Source organism: Diospyros lotus, chromosome 5, assembly GCF_014633365.1.
Source record: "Diospyros lotus cultivar Yz01 chromosome 5, ASM1463336v1, whole genome shotgun sequence".
NCBI classification, from domain to species: Eukaryota; Viridiplantae; Streptophyta; class Magnoliopsida; order Ericales; family Ebenaceae; genus Diospyros; species Diospyros lotus.
In genome coordinates this window covers 8,887,675-8,910,668 of record NC_068342.1, presented here as the reverse complement: position 1 = coordinate 8,910,668, position 22,994 = coordinate 8,887,675, and the positions used below count along the sequence as shown (strand labels likewise).

Here is a 22,994-nt window from a genome sequence, read left to right as displayed (position 1 = left end):
TTCTAGCCTCAAGCTTTGTCTTCAGGGTCTGCTTGATTATTTTGTTGACTGCTTCGACCTGCCCATTGGCCTGGGGGTGATCAACGGCGGTGAAACTCTTTTGAATCCCCATTGACTCGCAGAATTGGATGAATTGCTCGCTGGTAAATTGGGTTCCGTTGTCCGTTACTATTTGCTGTGGCACTCCAAATCTGCAGATTATGTTATCCCATGTAAAAGCTTGTGTCTTCGCACTGGTGATCTGTGCGAGCTCTTTGGCCTCTGCCCATTTGGTGAAGTAGTCAACTGCCACTATGGCATGTTTGCATCCTCCGCGAGCCGTGGGCAGCGGCCCGATTAGATCCATGCCCCAAATGGCAAAGGGCCAAGGGCTGCTCATCTGCTGCAGGTAGGCCGGCGGAGCTCGCGGAACCTTGGCGAACCTTTGGCACTTCTCGCATTTCTTGACCGTCTCTATGGCATCTTGCTTCACGGTGGGCCAATAAAACCCTTGTCGGAGGGCCTTTTGTGCCAGAGAGAGTGCCCCTGCATGATTACCGCAGTGGCCTGCATGAATTTCTTCTAGCACAGACTGGCAATCGGTGCCGTCAATGCACCTCAGGAGTGGGGCTGAGAATCCCCTCTTGTACAGTCTTTCATCGTAGATGCAATATCGGGCGGCTTGAGCTCGCAGGCGACGTGCTTCCAGCTTGTCTTCCGGTAGTTTCCCGTCTTGCAGATATTCCAAGATGGGGGTCATCCATGAGTTTTGGGGCACCGTGATCAGTAGCGTTTCATCTCGTTGTTCTGTGCTCGGGGTGGCCAAAAAATCGACAGGTATGTCCCCCAAGAATTCTGCGTCCCGGGCAGTTGCTAGGCGAGCCAGAGCGTCCGCATGAGAGTTCTGGGAACGGGGGATTTGATGCATTTCATATTTTTCGAAAGTGGCTAAAAGTTCGCGTGCCTTCTGTAAGTATGCTGCCATCTTCGTGTCTCTGGCCTGGTATTCTCCCCGCACCTGGTTGACAACTAGTTGAGAGTCGCTGAAGATCTCCAAGAATTCAGCTCGTATTTCCTTTGCCAGGCGGAGTCCTGCTAGTAAGGCTTCATACTCGGATTCATTATTGGTGGCTAAAAAACCGAACCTCAGGGCGCAGAGGATTTTGTGACCTTCGGGGCTTATTAGCATAACCCCGGCTCCCGCTCCTTGTTCGTTCGATGATCCATCGACGTATAGTTCCCAGGACGGTCCTTTCAGGTTTTCCGGCTCTTCGTCAATTGGCCCAGTAAACTCGGCAATGAAGTCTGCCAACGCTTGACCCTTTATCGCCGTCCTTGGTTTGTACTTTATGTCGAACTGAGCGAGCTCAATAGACCATTTTAGTAAACGACCTGAGGTATCCGGTTTTTGGAGGATTTGTTTCAATGGGTATTTGGTCAGGACTTCGATCTCATGAGCTTGAAAATAGGGTCGCAGCTTCCTCGACGCCACTATTAGACAGTAAGCTAATTTTTCGATTGGTGCGTACCTTGTTTCTGCATCGATTAGGCTTTTGGAGACATAATAAATGGGGTGCTGCACCCCTTCTTCCCCCCGAACGAGGGCCGCGCTGAGAGCCTGTTGGGATACTCCTAAGTACAAGGTCAACCTCTCTCCCTCCTTAGGTTTGGCGAGCAGCGGGGCCCGTCCCATGTACTCCTTTAGTTGTTGGAATGCGAACTCGCATTCTTCTGTCCATCTGAAGTCTTTCTCCTTTTTTAGAAGCTCGAAGAAAGGGGCACACTTGTCAGTTGCCTTTGAAATGAAACGGCTCAGAGCCGCGACCTGACCATTGAGGCTTTGCACCTCCTTCTTTCTTATAGGCGACCTCATGTCGAGCAGAGCCTTAATTTTGTCTGGGTTGGCTTCAATGCCTCTGTTGTTTACCATAAACCCAAGAAATTTTCCAGAGGCTACACCGAAGGCGCACTTGAGCGGGTTGAGCTTCATCTGATATTTCCTGAGGACTCCAAACGTTTCTCTTAGATCGGAAACGTGGTCCGTCACTTGCTCGGATTTTACCAGCATGTCGTCAACGTATACTTCCATGGTTTTTCCGATCAGTGTTTCGAACATCGTATTGACCAACCTCTGGTAGGTCGCGCCAGCATTCTTCAATCCAAAGGGCATGACCTTGTAACAATAGAGCCCCCGGTCGGTTATGAACGAGGTGTGCTCTTGGTCCGTTGGGTTCATGGGGATTTGGTTGTAGCCTGAATAGGCATCCATGAAACTGAGGAGGCGGTGACCAGCCGTTGCATCTACGAGTTGATCGATTCTGGGGAGGGGAAAGCTGTCTTTAGGACAGGCCTTGTTCAGGTCGGTGAAGTCGATGCAGGTCCTCCACTTCCCGTTTTTCTTTTTTACTAGGACCGGGTTGGCCACCCAGACCGGATAGTGGGCTTCCTTGATGAAATTATTCGCCAAGAGTTTGTCCACTTCTTCTTTAAGAGCGGTATAACGCTCCGGAGTCATTGGCCTCCTCTTCTGGCGTACTGGCCTGTAGCCTGGATCTACGTTGAGCCTGTGTGACATGACTTCTGGGGCGATTCCCACCATATCTTCGTGGTTCCATGCGAATACATCAAGGTTAGCTTTAAGGAAATCTGTAAGTTGGGATTTTACCTCGGGGGCTAGACTCTTGCCTAGCTTGAGGTGCCTTTCCTCGTCTGCCTCGCCGACTGAGATATCTTCGAGCTCTTCCATGGGACCGGTGGGCTTTTCGCAGTCGATCTCGCGTGGATCCAGGTCCTCCCATCGGCCGGTTGATCGCGGGCCGACTTTTGCGATGATATTTACTTTCTTTCCCTTTGCTCCCATTTTCAGGGCGTCCTCATAGCAACGTCTTGCGAGGTGCTGCTCGCCTCGTACACACCCTACACCGTCGGGGGTTGGGAATTTCACCGTAAGCGACCTGGTTGAGGTCACTAGATCCAGGTCGTTCATCGCCGGCCTTCCGAGTACGACGTTGTATGCTGAGGGGCAGTCAATTATGAGGAATTCTGCCAAAGTAGTGGCCTGGCGGTTCGCATCCCCGATGGTGAGGGGAAGGCTGATCCGACCGACGGGAATCACTGCGTCTCCCGTGAACCCATAGAGTGGCTCTGGGGACGAACCCAACTGTTCCGGTCCCAAACCCATCTGATCGAAGCATGCTCTATACATTACATTTACCGAGCTGCCCGTGTCCACCATTATCCTCCGCACTTCGGAGTTGCCGACCTGGGCTCGTATAACGAGTGCGTCGTTGTGCGGCCAATGGACGTCTCTGGCGTCTTCTTCCGAGAAAAACATCTTCTCTGGGATTGGGTTACCCCTAGGCCGCTTCGCGGGAACCGGCTGTTCGCCCGATCTCGCTAGCAAGACATGGTTGGCCTCTCGTATGTATTTGTCGCGGGATTTGTGGGAGGAACCAGCGAGGTGGGGCCCGCCATGGATCGTGTAGATGGTTCGTACAGCCGGTGCTTGGTCGTCGTCGGTGGGAGGCTGCTGCTGTACCGGCGGCTGGCTTGGTTGATTAGTCGGCCGCACCACGTAATCTTTCAAGCGACCTCTTCTTATCAGATCTTCGATGGCGTCCCTTAGGGCCCAGCATTCCGAGGTGTTGTGACCCGTCTCGTTGTGGTACGCGCAAAATTTTTCTTTGTTTCGGAATTTGTTTGGGGTTCTTAACGGGTTGGGCTTCCCGAATTCCTCTTTGTTCCTTTCGATGGCGAAGATCCTTTCTTGGGGGTCTGACAGGGCACAGTAGCTGTCAAAGCGCTGTGATCTATGAGGTCGCTCATCTCCCTCTGCCTTCCGAGCTCGCTTGAACACTTCATTGCTCGAGCGCTCCCCCCGAGCTTCTCTTCCGGCGTCTCCGTTGTGCCTTTTCTTACTCTGGCTGGAGCCCCCAACTTCTTCTCTCGACCCGACGGGCTTCTTCGTCCCGAAGGCGTCTTCCCATCGGATTTCCTTGGAAGCTCGTTCATAGAATTCCCCCAGGTCTTTGACCGGGGTTCGGTAGATGCTCTCGTAGAGCTTTTCGTCTTTTCGGAGGCCGGCGGAGATCGCCGTTAGGATACTTTCATCCGAGGGATCCTCGACGTTGCTCACCTCGCGCCTGAACCTGGCGATGTAATCCCTTAATGGTTCATTTGCTTTCTGGAATACGGTGGCAAGGTGGCGCGAGCTGCCTCCTTAGAGCCCTGTATTGGTTAAGGAACCTCTGTTGGCACTCCTCCCAGCTGTTGATGCTACGAGGCGGAAGGCTCCTGAACCAAGCTCGGGGGATGTCTCCTAAGATTGCTGGGAAGGCGCGACATTTAGCCAGCGAGCTGGTTGTCTGTAGATCCATTTGCACGTTGTACGCATCCAGGTAATCATAGGGGTCGCTGTCCCCATGATATTGTGGCATGCTCGGGACCTTAAACCTCCGGGGCAGGGGTTCAAGCTCAATTTCTCTGGCGAACGGCGTCCTATCTCCACGGCCATTATTCTGGCTGCGGACTCCTTGTCGTTCCTCCAGCTGTCGCACCCTCTGATACAGCTCTTCCACAATTGAGTCCGGTCCTACTGATTGCTGGGCTTGCGATCGCCTGCTTCTTTCTCGGACTGGGGAGCGGTGAATTGGGGACGGGTAGTTATCCCCGATATCTTCTTCCGCGGGTGGGTGTCTCTCCTCCCGCGGTTGGCGGACCCTGCGAGGCGACGCCGGTGGGTCGTGGACAGCCCGTGCTTGAGCTTGGGCCAGAATTCTGACCGCGTCAGCGAGTTGCATTACCGTATTCTCCAATGCTTCCTGGCGCTGTTGCCAGTCCCGGATCGTCCCTGTCCCGGTGATTTGGACAGTAGGCTGGACAGGGATCCGTGGTGGTATGCCGGGAGCGTCTCCGGCGGGCGGCGGCAAAGGAGTATCGGCTGTCGGGGCAATGGGTCCTCCATTTGGTGGTAAGTCTCGTGGTCGGTCGTGGTGATTTTCAGGCGGGTCTACCGCCGCCTCGGAACTTCTAGTATTCCTTCCTCTAGCCATGGCTATTGATCAGAGCGGCCCCTTCCTCTAGCGCCAAAATGTCGACGTTTGATTTCGGCCGACCGTGATTCGTTTTGGGCCGCGGTGAGTCAATCCAAAAAAATACCGAGAAGGAAGGAAGAAAACCCCCCCTCCCCCAAAGTTCCAAGCGTGTACACCAGAATCTTTTACGTGGTTCGGCCAGAACGATGCCTAGTCCACGGCCGCCCTCTGATTATTCTCCCAGAGTGGCGGTATCTGATTATTCTTTTTTCTGTCCCTCCTCTTTGCTCCTCATGGCCCCCTTTATTTCCATTTTTCTTGAGGGACTTTTACAATCTAGATAATATATAAAAATACAGTGTTTGTATAATGGGGGACAAATAGTTCTTACCGCCTTCGCAAGACCGGGAGTGGGATCCTCATTACGAGGGGCATGGGCTGTTACAGATAAAGTGATCGGACCCTACCTCTGACTTCTCAGCAGCTTTGCCGCTCATGCGAGCTGGAGATTTTAGGCGAGCGACCTGGATGGCCCAGCGATCTGGAGGATATTTCAGGAGCTCGTTAGTCGATTGCTCCGAGCTCGTTGGGGGATTACCGGGAGCTCGCCATACGCTCGCTTTACGAGTTCCGGGTCTTTGATGGAGGCTGGACCTTCCTTGACGAGGTCGTCCGGGCCTTCTTGGCCTTGGGTGATTGGGCCGGTCTATCGGACCGAGTCTGGCCCATGCGGGGAGATGCGGAAAATACATATAACACTTCCTATTTCCCTTCCCTTTCTTTTATAAACTATTTATTAGGTTTTTATCCAAAATTCCAAAACATAGTTAGCCTAAAGGTGACTTAGGTGGTGATTAATACCTAATAATAATTATGACATGTTGCAAATTTAAACCTTTTTACCTTTTTCAATGTAAATAATTTACAACTATTTCTCATATACCTACAAAAAATCTTGCATAAACCTTTTAACAAGACCTCTTGAGAACTAATGGTTTAGGAGTGACTTCCATTAATTTTTGTAGTTTACACTAAATAAGTGAAACTTATTCTATTATTCCATTTATATTCTGAATCATATTTTGACAATATAAAGTCTATTGTTCATAATCACGTGCAGATGCAAGTATCAAACCAAATTAATTAATGCTTGATCCGGTATTCATTAATTAATTAATTATTGCAAATCAAATGACCTAATAGTGAGTGCAAAATAAAAACCAACACCACCGAAGGATCCGGCACTACAAATCAACACCTAAATTAGACTATAAAATATTTTCAAAATTATTACTACAAAATAATTAATATTAAAAGTCTTTTTATATAATTATTGACTTCGGCTGCTTTTCTTTTTGCTAAGAAATTTTATATAATTGTTGACTTATGTGTACCTTTTTATTCCCTTCAAAATTATTCTAAAAATTAGATCTTCAAATTAACTAATTAATGTAATGTTGGAAGTTATTTTATACAAATTTAAAATGTAATACTCTCTACAGTATTACTAGAAACTAATCAATGTTGATAGTTGTTCTAATATACTCTCCGCAAGATTTCCTTGAGTCAGGAGTTTTTCTAAAGAAGTCAATTCGAGTGTGAGAGAATGCCTTCTTTCAAAAAGGTCTTCGAGAGTCTCATTCCTTGAAGACTTGGGTAGCCTTCTGAAGACCTTTCAAGGACTAACTTCCCTGAAAGCCTAGGCAGTCTTTCGATAATCTTTCAGAGACTAGCTTTCCTGAAGGTTTGGCCTAACAAGGTCCTCCCGAACCTAAATCCAAGGACAGCAAATACCCTCACCCAAAGGGTTATGCCATGTGTCCCAGTCTTTTAGGGGATATAAATACCCCTTGACCCCTCATCTTCCAAATTATTTTTTCGAACCCAAAGACTTCTCTATGACTCTTTGGTATATACTCTTTCGAAGACCTTCCACTCTTCAGGAAACATCATCCGACACTCATCTACATTGCACATGCATCCTTCAATAGGATAATCATATCTGACTTAAGCATTGAAATGCCACACACTACAAGAAAAATGTATTTTAGCGACGGAATTCAATGACGGAATTATTCCGTCACTAATTAGTGACAGATAGCGATTGAATTTCTGTCAATAATTTTTTTAAATATTTTTTAAATTTAGCAACAGAATTAGCGATTAAAAGCCCGTCACTAAATTTAGCGACAAAAATCCAATCACAAAAAAAATATTAAATAAAAAAATTAAAATTTAGCGACGAGCTAAAACCCGTCGCTAAAAAATACAAAAATTAAATAAAAAAAATTAAAATTTAGCAACGGGCTCAACCCGTAGCTAAAAAATTAAATAAAAAATTCAAATTTAGCAACGGGTTCAATCTTGTAGCTAAAAAATAAAAAAAATAATAATAATTCAAATTTACCCCATAGCTAAAAAAAAAAATTCAAATTTAGCAACGGGTTCAATCTTGTAGCTAAAAAATAAAAAAATAATAATAATTCAAATTTACCCCGTAGCTAAAAAAAAAATTTAAAATTTAGCAACGGGGCCAATTCTGTCGCTAAAAATTAAAAAAAATTAAATAAAACATAAAATTTAGAAAAAAAAAGAATTTAAATAAATTAAATAAATAAATAAATAAAAATTTTCAAATTTAGCAACGGGTCAATCCGTCACTAAAAAATAAAAATAAAATTAAAATTTAGCGACAAAGCATATCCCATAGCTAAAAATTAAAAAAAAATTAAAATTTAGATAAAAAGAATTTAAATAAAATTAAATAAAAAATAAAAAATTAAATAAAAAAATTAAAATTTAACAACAAGCAAAATCTCGTCTCTAAAAAATTAAAAAAATTAAATTAATTAATTAAAATTTAACGACGGGTTCAACCCAGTCACTAAAAAATAAAAAGAAACTAAATGAAAAAAATTAAAATTTAGAGATGGGCACCCCGTCGCAAAAAAATAAAAATAAATAAATAAATCAAAATATAGCAACGGGGTAATCCATCTCTAAAATATAAAAAAATTTAAAAATTTTACATTTAAACATATCATAATAATTTTTACTAACATTAATATTAGTAAAAATTAAATTAATAATTTTTAAATATATTACAAATTAAAATCAAAATCAAAACATAATTTTTCACTGCTAATATAATAATTAATAAAGTTTTATTTGAATTAATAATGAAATAAAATTAAAATTAATATTCATTTCCCTTTATTAACATTAATATTAAAATTAATATTATTAAATAAGTTTTGAGAAATTTTGATGTATAAATATAATTCTAAAATATTTAGAAGAGAATACTATAAATATATTTTATATATAACAATAAACAAAAAGGCTTCCAGATCGGCTGGCTCACGTGCGAAACTTGGTCATGAGAGGTTGGGGTTCGTATCCAGTAGAAAACTTGAAAATAATAGCTAGGAGAGTAATATCCCAGCACTGCCATGTGGCGAGCAGAGGTGCAACCACGTGGCGCACATGAGGGGAGGTCGGGGACTAGCGCGCATTAAATTTTGAATTTTGAAATTAAATTTAGTGACGGAATTAGCGATGGGGTCAACCCCGTCGCTAAAAAATAAAAAAATTAAAATTTAGCGACGGGGTTAGCCTCATCGCTAAAAAATAAAAAAATAAAAAAATTTAGCAACGAGCTCAAACCCATCGCTAAAAAATTAAATACAAAAAATTAAAATTTAGCGAAGGGCTCAAACCAGTCGCTAAAAAATAAAAAATAAATAAAATTTAACGACGGGTTAAACCTTATGCTAAAAAATAAAAAAAAAATTAAATAAAATAATTCAAATTTAGCGACGAGTCAACCCCATCACTAATTCCATCGCTAGCAGTGACGGGTACAACCCCAGTCGCTGATTTCGTCACTAAAAAATACTTGTCGCTAAATTTCAGCGACGCCCTTTTTAGTGACGAAAATGTACTCGTCACTAAATCAGTCGCTAAAAAATTTAGCGATGGATTTTGATGTTTTAGAAACAGAATTTTTCGTCGCCAAAATGCTAATTTTTTGTAGTGACACGAGAGAGATCTCCGCATGCCTTATGATTGTCTATTATGTTGCAGTTCAGAAGACTCGATGCTTTCCTAAAGACCCCTTTGAAAGACCCTACCTCGCAGCCCTTTCGCAACTTCTCATGCTTGGAGACGCTTATCTTTCTAGAGTCATCCTTTCACAGGACTCTTTTCGGGTGACCCCCTCTACGCAAACCTTGTTCTTTTACCTAATCCTACCAATTATTTGTTAAGTTTCCTCAAAATAAATAAGTTTCAATTATTATATTTTGATAGACAACAATCATACTCATTTTTTTAGGATTGTTTACTTTCCGTTCTACTCAAAATATTCTTAAAATTATTATTACAAACTAAGTAGTCTAAATTGAAGTCCTACACACACACACACACACCTACCTTGAATTGCCTCAAACATCACATCCAGATGGAGAATGAGAGAGGATCGAAGAGAGATGGCAAAAAGGCATTTCAGCAATGGCCAGAAGGAAAATATTGCTCCGGCTGCAAGTTCACGATCATCCATGGATCAGTGTACAAGTGTTGGCATTCGATACAAGAAAAGCACTATTTAGTGACGGAGCAAACTCCGTCATTGATTAGCGACGGATGTCCATCGCAAAAATTTTCATTTTTACTGACGGAATTAGCGACGAAAAACTCGTCATTAAATAAATTTTAATACTTTTAATAAATTTAAAAATTTAGCGATGGAAGCATACATGTTGCTAAAAAAAACTAAAAATTAATAATTTAGTGGCAGGGACATTCTCATCACTAAAAAGAATAAAAAAATTAATAATTTAGCGATGGAGCATGCTCGTCACTAAAAAAAATAAAAATTAATAATTTAGCAACGGGGGCATACCCATTGCTAAAAATAAATAAATAAATAAATAAAAATTAGTAATTTAGCGATGGGGGCATGCCCGTTGCTAAAAAAAATAAAAATTAATAATTTAGTGAAGGGGGCATACTTGTCGCTAAAAAAATAAATATTAATAATTTAGCGATAGGGTATGCCAGTCACTAAAAAATAAATAAATAAAAATTAATAATTTAGCAACAGGGGCATGTCCGTCGCTAAAATAAATAAATAAATAAAAATTAATAATTTAACGACAGGGCATGCCTATCACTAAAAAAAATAAAATTAATAATTTAACGACTGGAGCATCCCATTGCTAAAAAAATAAATAAATAAAATACGAATTTAAAACTTTAGCAACGGGGTAATACCAGTAGCTAAAAAAGAAAACAAATTAATTTTCAATTTTCAATTTTCAATTTAAATCAAAAATAAAAATAAATTAAAAGAAAAAAGTTTAAGAAAGGAATTTTTTGCTTGCTAATAATATAATAATTTATAAACTTCTATTTGAATTAGCAATGAAATAAAATTAATATTCATTTTCCTCTACAAACATTAAATATTAAAATTAATATTCACTAAATAAGTTTGAGATATTTTGTAGTGTAAATATAATTGTGAAAAATTTGAAAAAAAATACTATAAATATAATTTATGAACACTAGTAATCAAAGAGGCTTGCAGATCAGCTAGTTCGTGAAGCTTGGGATTATTACCTTAGTCTGCCACATGAGTGAGCGCATGAGGGGACGGTGGAGGCTAGCATGTTGATTTTTTTGGCCATGGTCAAGATTTGCAACAGAATTGTTTTTCGTCGCAAATTAGCGATAGAAATCCCTGTCGCTGATCAGCGACAAGGGTCATACTCGTCGTTGATTCTGTTGCTAAAAAAATACTGTCGTTAATTTCAGGGAGGCCCTTTTTAGCGACGAAAAGGTTTCCGCCGCTAAATTTTTTAACGACAGATTTTGATGTTTTAGCAATAAAATTTTTCATTACTAGAACGTTGATTTTTTTGTAGTGATTATAACATCTACCTTCACTTGACGAGCAGGGCTTCAAAGCAAAGCGCTAGCTACTTGAAGCACCGTTCTCACCGAACTCACCCTCTATACCAACATCCCAAACCCACTTATTTCAGCCTCTTTCCTGCAATATCTGCCTCCATGGCCAGGAAGGCCATGGCTTTTCCTATAGCTGTTCCGACTGTGACTTTGATCTCCACATCCATTGCGCTTTGGCACCTGTTGGAACTAGAGGCACTGCTTATTCTAATTATAATTACCGCCAAAAACACGTCTGAATCCTATGGAGGAGGTAATTATAACAACTATTACCCCGAAATAGTACACTAACCTATGCGGTGATTATAAATCCTGCAGGGCAACCAGCAAAAGCAGCCAGCAGATTATGCTGAACAGTATTATCCTGAATCTACAGACGATACCTTTTTCCCCCAGGAGAATTTTCAAAATCCAGCTACTAACCAGGAAAACCGGCCAACAGATGCTCAGTTTGGGCAAGTATCTGATGCTGCGAGCGATGAATTTATTGCCAATTCTCCTAACAATACAGCTGCTCTTTCGAATGAACTTCCACAGGCTGACGATCAATATCATCCGGTTCTTGAAATGGCTGTCAATGCTCCTGCAGGACGGTACTACTCTCCACAAGACGGTCAATCCGGGTCGGAATCTGATCCTAATCCAACAACAAAGGTGTCACGAGGTGGTGATGAAAATCAAGCACTGTCGCAAGATGTGGAGCACTTTGTCCACCACACTCTGCGGCCTTATAATGTCCACAGGGGATCCTTATTTAGGGTCGGCCTAACGAAGTTGAGGGTTTTAGACAAAAAAATTTATCGAGATCTTCTCGAAAGTATTAATTTTTTGTATAAAAGAATAAATAATACACATTTTTATACTAATATTTTATTAAATAAAAAAATTAAAATTCAATCAATTACAAATTATAATAATTTCTTAACGATAATGAATTTTTAATTATAATATAATATCTTAGAGATAAAAAAAATCCAAACAACTTACTATAATAAATAAAGAAGGTCAATACAAGTAAAAAACTATACATTTAGATGTCACTTCCGGTAAATTGAGAAGAAAAAGTGAGTTTTATAGGAAATTGGGATGATGAAAATTGGATTAGGGATTACCCATTAGAAATTAAAAAATGGAGAATGGAAAATAAAAAAAAATTATTATTATTAAAAAAAATAAAATATATATTATAAATTTTTAAAATAAAGGGCCTTCTAATTGTCGGGGCCTTATGCGGCCACATAAATCGCTTTAGGGTTGGGCCAGCCTTGCTTGTTATTTGCTCAATTTGCAACCAGAAGCTTTTTGGCTCAACTTATAGGTGCCAGCATCCACCTACCCACACGAGTCATGTTTTCACTTAGTCGAGCTAGAGGAAGAAGAAGAAGTCTGGAGAACATTTAGTAGAAGTTTCAAAAGATTTCAAGTCTCATATAAAAATACCCAAGTATAAATTTGTAGTCACTAAGTTTGGAGTAATAATTTTGAGAATATGATTAAAATCTTTTTGAAAATATTTTTTGGATCGTACTAATCCATTGGGCTAGCGCATAGCCTAGCACCAAGCCCAATCTCGAACTAGATCTTGTCCTAAAAAACTCCAATAATCTTTTCATCCAAGGTAAGATCCTAGAGTCAGCAATAGATTTTATTAACTCCGAACAATTCACACACGTTGATTCTTGATCAGCTCCTAATCTCTATCAAATCTGAGATTCTTAGAGATGGCTCCTATCACCATCGTGTATCTCAAATTCCTATCCTCCCATGACTGCCAACAACACGTAAAACACCTTTATCTCTATATAAATTCGTTTGATCATAGACCAAGTTATATTCTTTTCAAACCTTACTCACACTCTGTCATCTTGAAATCCCACTGACTTGGACATCAGAATATTTGCAGGTGCCAGCCACTTTTTCTGAATTTTGCGACGTTCCACCTCCATTTCAACCAATTTTGCCTATCCCATTGAGCCGGAAGGAATATTTTTTATATCTTATAAATCTTTTTATATATTTTTTTAATTATTTATATTTATTTAAATTGCTCAACAAAATTATATATATTAGGATATGCTAATGATAAGATTGTAAACTACAATACAATTCATTGTAATATTTTTGGTCTCGAGTTCTTCTTTTTGGTCTTTCTATCACGACATCAAAGTCATGTTTTCTCTTGATATAATCATAATTTCTATCATTTGTAAGATGATATAGAGCCATGTTTCTTCTAACATCTAATATTTTAATTGAACACCAAGTCATGACTTCCATCTAATATTTTATGTACTCAACAATTATATATATAAAATGGCTTCCTCTCAATATATATATATATATAACACGACCTCCAACATTAATTAGTTTGTGGTAATAATTTTGAAAACATTTAGAATAGAATGAAAAGTACTCCGAAAGTCAACAACTCCTCCATGAGCCTTAATTGGTTGATATTTATGCCGTAATCAGCGGTGCGCAAAGCCTTCATTGATTCTGATTTCATTTGTATAATATTGATCCTGATTTAATTTAGAATTATGGCCTCCAAGGCCAAGGGTAGTAAGAGTCCGATCTAGCAGCTTTGGATACCTAAGATGTGCCAAAATAATGATATTTGATCCCAACAAACAACAATTCATTTTAAGGCTATGAATGATCCTAATTCCTAATTGCCCCTTGTGTCCAAATCTTTTTTCATTTTTCAACACAAAGCCATTTTGTTTCATTCATGACCCATGACCTCAGACAAGGGGACGGTCGGGTCGGGCCTGGCCGGGCCTTCTGTTCTGATCTCATAAGGCCCAAACTTCCTTCTTGGCCCGCCATGGCTTTCAAATAAAGGCCTCGGACTCTGATAAAACTATACTTTTCGATTGTGTTATATTTATTCTCCGGTATTTTCTTGAAATTATCACCCTTACTTTTATCGTTTGTGTTTTTAATTTTGACAAAAAAGGTAAATCGTAAGTGAAGACTTTGTTTCACTGTACAAAATAAAAAATCAAACCCACGACTTATTAATATAAATTTCACCTTATCGTAGTCTAATCACATGACCTGTATCCTAGAGACATCCCTAGCATTTTCTTTCTTTCTTTCTTTTCACCCTGCATATGCATTACTCACTTGTCATGAATTTTAAGCACAACTAAGTAGACACAATTTCAGTATTGTGGGCAATTGTAGAGCTTTTTTGAAAAGTAAGACAAATCAATATCAACTTTACTTCTACGATTTCCCTTTTGATATTTAAATTTGAGTTTTTCTATTTTGTTTTTTAAGGGTAGAAGATAATAAAAGTTATTAAAAAATAATTACTTTTATTCTTGGACCATAATAGCCTTCTTTTATGTATCTAATTATTTGAATAGTTTACGCATATTATAATCTAGAAATAAAATTAATTAAGATAATGATAATTATTTTTTAACACTTTCAAATTTTAAAAATATTAATAATTAATTATTTTATCCTGTACTGATAAGACACGTGATCTAAGAACTCATTTAAATCTATTGGGTGGAATGGTTTTGAACTTTGCAGCAATAAAAGTAAATTACAAGGAAGAGTTTTAAAATGAAAACATAGCTGTTATATAAATATAGATATTGTAACGCCCGCCTCTCGGAACCCTTGTTCACTAAGAGGATCTGTGAGAGGGTCATTATTAAAATGATATCGAACAATGACGCATCTATAACATACACACAACCTTTTTAGAAATCATAATTTTTCTTTATTATAACATCTCATCATGATCTTTACAAAACTATTCATCTCTTGGGCCCACTTGGGCTTACATAACATATATCAATTTAAAAAAAAAAAACATAAACATTAATCTTAACATAAACACAGCAACACCCAAGATCTAGGTTCGGGAGAGCTCTGCACTTGCTATCATGACACGACTTGACGAGCGTACCTGCGATCTCAGGATATGCTGACCTGGAATGATAAAAAACAACATGAGTTGCGAGACTCAACAAGCTCTACAAAGAAAGCCTGAGGGCTTAGGATAGGACTCTTCCCATGACACCCCATGCAATTCATGCCAATGCAATCACGCCATGTCATGATTATACGTACCTTACTTCTACATGCATAACATAAAGTTAACTACACATAAGGAACCAAGGGCCCACATAAGTCACACATTGGCACCCAGGTCCCGCATACAAACATGTTATAGCCTAACATAGGCTACTATATCATCATTCTCTTATACCAGCCTTTTCCTGACATGGTCGGCTTTTCCTAACATTCAACATTTGTCTTTTCCTAATACTCGTTACATATTCTTCCTGATACCCATCATACTTTCATGTGTTCTTCATGTCATACATCACATAATCATATACTTCAGCGATCTTGGTCTTCCCTCAAGCTAACCCCGAGTTAATATTTAAGCCGAGCCGAAGCTCACATGAGTCGGTACTCCCGACACCTGGCACGGTACTCTTGTTCAAAATAACAATAACATTAGAACCGTGCAATACAACACATAAGAAATGCAAGGGCTTCTGTAGCATAAACATGATGACAAATCCCCCATAAACCAAGCATCAGGCCCTGCTACGCCTACACATAGGAATCCACACTTGCGACATGCTCTAAATGCATATACTCACATAGGATACCCAAATTAGCTCTTAGACCAACCAGGTCATGCAAATGCTCATACATCCCATCACACACAAAGCATGTCCCCACGTGAATGCAACTCAGCCCCTTGTAGCACACACATCATGAAATGAGCAAACCAAGGCGAGAATCTGGAGTACCAACTCTTCTGGCCGTCTAACGCTTATCGTAACAACCGATGACTGGCGCCCATACATCCAGCCATCAACTGCCACGACTCACGGCCGACAGTCAGTGGCTTTGTACCTATACCCTTAGACACACTTACTGACACTATTAACTTTATATCTTCCCAGTTTAACTTTACATAACATTTCTCCATAACTCATAACCCTTCATATACATAACCTCATAACATCGTAATACCATTCTCATTACTTTTCATTCACATAAAGCCATCTCAACATACATAATAAATTATTAATAAAACCCATTAAACCATAAACAACTTTTTTAATAACCTAGCCCAACAGGTATGGCATCATTCCCAAGAAAAGCAGAGCGATACGAAGCTCTGTGACAGTTGAAATGAAAGACACCATGACGTCATTGCTTAGCTCATTCCATTAACAATAAACCCATTAATAAAATAAAAGTCATTAAGTGGTTACCACGTGAATTATTGTTATTGATGCGTGAAACCGAGTCAAGGTGAGAGAGGGTTTAAAATATGAAAAATAGCGAAGACTCTTGCAGGAAATGAAGAACATGAGGAGAGGGTTAGGAGCTTGTCTGTAACCGGCTGATTTCGGCATCTCTTGTGCTCCCGTTGCAAAGTAAAACATTTCCTAACAGTTAACACAATCGTGACTTAAATTATTTAATTCTAACCGCGTAAATCGTATAATCTAATCGTGTAAAATTTATAATTTAGACATATAATATTTATACTAATTTTACCCACTCACATGTACACTTTAATCGCGAATTAATTTTAAAAATCTTCAAATTTCGTCGTTTCCTCTCTGCCGTGCGCCTCCCCATCTTTCTCTCGTTGGCTCAAAGAAGGCCAAAATTGGCCATTTTATACTCAATCCAAGTGGCTTTTAAGCCACAAAAATAAATGGCCAATAGAAGGCCACTCACATGCATACACACATATATATATATATATATATTATTTCCCACCAAAACTCTCCCTCTCTCACCTCTGTTTCAATTTAAAATAAATGGTCACTGTAGATAGCTTGGAGGCCACGCACGGTTATACATATATATATATATATATATATTAGTTGATTTAATTTAATTCAATTTGATTTAACTTATCATTATCATTATCATTATTATTCTTCTTCTTATTATTATTATTGGCAATATATATATATGTATTTATATATTAATTCATTAATTTAAATTAAGTTACATAATTTACACATTTATTATTATTATTAGTATTATGTCTACTATTATTTAATTACCTTAAATCTTCAAATTTTCATTACGGACCCCAAATACCGAAATTTAATAATTATTATCGTCTCTAACATTTCGAGATATTACAGATATATTTATGTATATTTATATAGAGTCGCAAATGAGACGAGCTGTTTGCGAGTGGCTCGGTGTTCGACTTGATAAAATCTCATTTAATTTCGTTCGTTAAGATAAACGAATCGAGATTAAATTCAATAAAGTTCGACTCATTAACTCTTAAACTGACTAGATTAGAGCTTGCGGCAAGCTCGAATATAGGCTCGCGAGCTAGATCATTCAGAGACTCACGAGTAGGCTTAATTATAGGCTCACGAGCAACTCGTGAATGGGTTTTTTTTATAAATACATTAATAAATTATTAATAATTTTATAAAAAATATTATTTAACATAAAATTATTATAATAATATCATTAAATTTTGTTGAATTTGATTTTGAGAATGTTTTGAAGAGAAATTAAATGTAAAACTTTAATACACTTTCTTTATTAAAATGTGTTGATAATAAAATATGCTGCAACTTGAAGATTAATCAACTAATGTATGATCTTAATAGAGTAATTATTGTTTTAATCGAGTAAGAAAAATGTTTAATTGAGTAATAAGTGTTGTACTCAACTAATTTTTTTCTTTCAATCAAATAAAACCTAAATATTTAAGGGATTAAACGATTATATACTTATTTTAGATAGAATAACATTACTTGAATAATTAAAGAGTTAATCGACTAAATGGTACATTAATTAGTCGAGTAACTACGTACTAACTATAACATTTAACCAGGTAATAAATTTGGCTCAAAATGACAAGTCTCTATACTTGTATCATTGATCAGCTAAAAAAAAAATATTAATCAAGTAACCAGAAATCATACTCAAGTAATAATTCATGAGCAAAATGTCTAGACTATGTGCTTAAATTTTTAGTCGACTAAGTGTAACATTTCGTATTGAACCATAGGAAGGATCGAAATAACTTACTTTGATGGGCATACGCGAACTTCTCAGGGGTCACCCATATTTAAGCTTCCCTAGATCAAACACGCTTAACCCGAGAGTTATTTACTTACATTCAGCTCAAAAAGTATCCAATTGATATTGTTTTCTTTCTTACTTATCCTCGATATATACTACTCTTCTATGAACTCTTGGGGAATTACACTAAGAATGTATTATTAATCAAATAACTTTACACTTAGTTGAGTAACTAACCTTCTTAGTTGAGTAAAAAATTTTAAACACAGTGTGAGTTTCTATACTTGAATTATTAATCGACTAAATGAGAGTTGTAGTCGAGTAAAGTTATATTTTACTCGAGTATCAAAAAGACTTATTTGAGTAATTGCATATTTCACTCGAGTAATGTTGCACTAAATTTTAAAAAATTAATTGTTATAGATAACATTAAATGCATTACATTTTAAATATTTTATCTAAAAAAAAAATTATAAACTGACATAACACTATAAAATTTATATTAATTTTATTTAAAATCAATAATAATTCATAATAGTTCTACAAAAGATAATAATAATTCATAATAGTGATTAGAATTATTGTTAATTTTAAATAAGACTATTATAAATTATATAATATTACATCAATATGTATATAAATAATGGTGCCATGAAAATTGAACCCCAATAGGGTTGAATCCTCAACAAAATTGAACCCTAAGAAGGTCAATTTTGCACAAATTGTGTAGATAAGATACAAACCTAAAGCATCTAAGTTTTTGGCACGGAGAATAAATAGAGAGACAGAATAGTGTCACTATCAATCTTGGTTCGAAGTTTTCAAACACATGAAGATTTGGGTTTTACTTTATAAAGAAAACAAGAAAAAGAGAAAGGAAGATTTATCATTTTTATCATCCTAACTGAATTATTGTCGCCGTCTCACTATTTAAGTCATTCTAAATTGTCGTTGGTTCCAAATCCACAATAACACAATTGGGGCCTCAAGCGAGGGAAATAAAGGAATGTCACCTTTGACTCTACAACCAAATGAGAAAAAAAAAGTGTTTAAATATATATATATTTTGGTTAATTTTTAATGTTTAATTAAAATTAACTAATAACAAAAAATAAATTATAACATTATATTAAATTTTAAAAGTAATCGTCCTATTTTCTCAAACATCATAAATAATTTTTCTAAGTATTCTAAATCTCAAAAAGATTGTGTGATTTTCCCTAAAATTTATGAGAATATGCATTGCATTATTGGCACAGTTTGAGCGGTTGTACATTTCAAAGAAGGATTAAAATAACATCTACAGCATTGACATATATATATATATACACATATATGTATTTATATAGATAGGAGAGGTTATACATCTCAAATGTATAACATCAAATTTGACATTATTTTTGTGTCAAATAATAATTTACAGCAAATTTTTCAATACCAAATTTGTGTTCACTCTAACTGCTCAACACTAAATTGGTGCAAAAGGCATCTTTAAAAAATATTTTATAAATAATTATTTAATTAATTTAATTAACTTAAAATAATATTATTAAAATAATTAGTTGCATTTTATAAAAAAATTTAATAATTACTCATAATTTTTTTAATTTTTTTTACAAAATATGTTATTCTAATTAATTTTCAACTAATTTTTTAATTAATTATTTTCACTTAACTTTTATCAAACTAATTGTTTATCCACCTAATTATTTATCCATCTCATTTTTTCAACTAATATTTTAAATCAAACTAACTATTTTTCTTATAAATATTTTTTTCACTTAATATTTTAACTAAATTTCTCAAATAATTAGTCCATGTTGTTATTTTTTATTTTAAACTTTTTTTCTATTTTCATCATATATTTTTAATTTAAGCTAATGGAAAAGTTATTGCTTTTTATTATATTATTAAGTTTTTGCATTAAAAATATTTTCTTTCTATTAAGTAATTATTGAAATAAAAAACTTTCATATACATAAATAAAGTTAGTTCATTTTATATTAATATGGAATTTATAAAATATATTTAAAATTATACTCATTTTATAAATTTTAATAAAATATTTTTATCGGTATATATTTTTTACAATAATTTAATTTATATTTTTAATTATTAATTAAAATATATTAATATAATAAAAATAATAAAAGATATAAAAGGAATAATTTATTTTAAAATTATAATAAAAAGGGTAAAATTAAAAAAATAAATTTAGTGTTGTGAATAATATAAAGTGGTGTTTTACTATTCACTCAATATCAAATTTGATGATCGGCGTCTGTGCCGAAACACCAAATTAGTGTATTGGGTTGTAGAGAATTTTGACACCAAATTCGAGCTGGATTTGGTATTCCATTGGACACGATCAAAGTAGAGATTCTCAACACTAATTAATTAACGTCACTGTCATCATCTCGCGTAAGTTTCCCTTCTCAGCAGTTTTGTCAACGTCAATGCCACCCACAGTCTGCGATCCTACTGCTGCATCCATCCATCCCTACCCTGCCTTTGCCAAAAATGAATTAATAGCTATTATTGTATTTTTTTTTCTAATATTAAACAAACCTATAAACAGGTCGGAGAACATTAATTAATTTGGAGTTTGAATCATCAATACGTGTATGAAAAACGAAATTCTTAAGACAATAACTCTCAGGCAAATTAAAAGAGAAATTCTTGAGCACTTATTTTACTGTATGCATGATGAACGTGAGAAATAATATTATTGTATTTGTAAATTGTAATCATCATTGTATTCGTAAAACTTTTTTTTATTTGCAAATAATTGTTACTGTTTTTTATATGGTTCACTTTACTTTCCTCTAAAATGCCACTTTGGGGGCAAAGCTTGATAAGCTGACTGAGAAAACCTGCAGCTGATCGGGGTAAAAACAAGCCCAAATAAATTAAGATTTTATTCTTCTTTTTCTATATATCTCCAAATTTGTCTCTTTTTATCATCATTGAATACTAGCTCGATCGGTCACCCAAGTGTTCCTATAGCACGTAAAGTTGACTTTGAATTGGATCGAGTCTTGAGACCCACTTAGCTATACATTCATTTAGCCGGAGCCCATTGAAACTAAAAGTCGAGAATTTCTTGCCAGCTTGTCTGCTTGAATCAGTGACCTAACTTGCAAAGCCTAGTCAAAGTCAATACTCTTGCTTGTTTTTTTACGTTGTTTTGCAAAGTTTAGATGGTACTCATGATAGAGCCTTTAATATATAGCACACAAGTTGACTTCGTCCATCTTTGCAGAGAAACTCATTCCAGAGAGAGATGGGGAATCCCAGTTCATCACAGCCTCAACCCAGAATCCAACATTTCAGCCATGAACATCCACTGCAGCTCTCAAACCACCAGCCACGGCAAACCCTAAACCTAGCTTCATGTTCATGCTGCAAGCTCCCAGTTTCCGCCGGATCATGGATCTACAGCTGCCCCAAATGCAGCTACTTCCTCCATCTCAATTGCTCCCAAACGCCTCTCAAAATCAAGCACCCTTTCCACCCGAACCATGACTTCTCTCTTCTTTGCTCTCCCACATACCCCCAAGGCTTCTTCTACTGCGATGCTTGCGGCAAGCGAGGCAATGGCTTTTCCTACCACTGCAAAGCTTGCAGCCTTGACCTCCATGTCCCGTGTGCTTCCATGCCGTTGACAACCACTCATCCATGTCACCGCCACCAGCTCAACCTCATCTTCTCTCCACGCCACTCTGCTCTGCCCTATCGTTGTGATATTTGCATGCAGTCAGGGTCCAAGCACTGGCTCTACCGCTGCGATTTGTGTGACTTTGATGCTCATCTGGATTGTGCAGCAACGAAACCAGCCGCTTCCGTTCACAATCCAGTTCATCAAACCCAGCAATCTCAAGCACCACCAACCTTTAATCCTGCGTTCCAGCTGGCTCCTGGGCCTCAGTTTCCAGCGAGACCGCCTTGGCATCCTGGTTGTTAGAATATTTTATAATATTTTCTGTCTCTTGCAGATTTCATTATAACAAAACAATAATGTGTCGATCAAAGTCATACCTCTGCCTATAAACTTATATTCGAAGCAAATTCATAATTGTCACCGTTGCTGGGGTTTCTAATTATATCTTTAGTGATAATTCAGTTTATTGGTCATAAAAGTAGATTACCGACATAAAACCTGCACAAAAGGTTTTACCGGCAGTTTCACTGAAGAAAATTGAATGTCTTAGAGGCTGATAGTTGCGTTTTAAAGGAAAAAAAATAATATCTGGCCCTAATTATCTATCTCTAATTCTTTATTTTGTTGTGGTGTTTGTTTGGATATTTTTAAAATTTTGTTCATATTTGTTTATTACCAATTTAAGTAAGCAAGTTACACACACACGCGCACACACACATATAACCCCAGTTTTATGTAATTTGATATTTTCTTTCTCTAACTTCTCCTTTCATCTTTCCTAACACACAGGTGCTTTTGGATCCATGAATAGCCAAAACTACCAATTTAGCAACCCAGCGGTTCCCAGTTCTCCTAGTGTTCCCCACAAGCCAACGTGGGAGCAGCACTTTCACGCGATAATGGCGGAAAATGCTCGCCGTGATGCCGAACAAGCTCAACTTTTGCAGCAAATGCAGGGTAATGGCGGTAATGGGAATTATTTGCAGTTATTGCAGCAGATGGCGGGTGGCGGAGGTGGCAGAAATCCGGACTACACGCAGATATTGCAGCAGATGGCGGGCGGCGGTGGTTCTTCTGATTTCAGTTCTCTTTTGCAGGGCAGTGGTGGTTCTGTCGATTTTAGTTCTCTCTTGCAGAACCTTGGCGGAATTGGAAGTTTCCTAGGTTTTGGCTTCTGAAAGTGTGGAACACGATCGAAGTCAGCGTCAACTCAATCTTCACGACTTTGAGCCAAAGATCTGACCATATCAACTGGGTCCATCTCCAGCCGATCAAGTGCACAGAACAACTTAATA

At 37.5% G+C, this 22,994-nt stretch overlaps 1 protein-coding gene across 1 annotated transcript; it reads left to right on the top strand.

The window, feature by feature from the left end:
- The first annotated feature begins 21,292 nt into the window (after positions 1–21,292).
- On the top strand, positions 21,293–22,994 carry LOC127802602 (uncharacterized). Its single transcript, XM_052338504.1, has 2 exons — positions 21,293–21,994; positions 22,489–22,994. Exons 1-2 carry the CDS (start codon positions 21,322–21,324, stop codon positions 22,875–22,877), a joined length of 1,062 nt encoding a protein of 353 aa, XP_052194464.1. The 5' UTR covers positions 21,293–21,321; the 3' UTR covers positions 22,878–22,994.

What these genes read in the sequence shown, in the direction of transcription:
- LOC127802602 (XM_052338504.1), top strand. Translation starts at nt 21,322, where the DNA reads ATGGGGAATCCCAGTTCATCACAGCCTCAACCCAGAATCCAACATTTC. An exon ending in GAGACCGCCTTGGCATCCTG is followed by an intron (nt 21,995 to 22,488) that starts GTTGTTAGAATA and finishes CCTAACACACAG; the next exon opens with GTGCTTTTGGATCCATGAAT.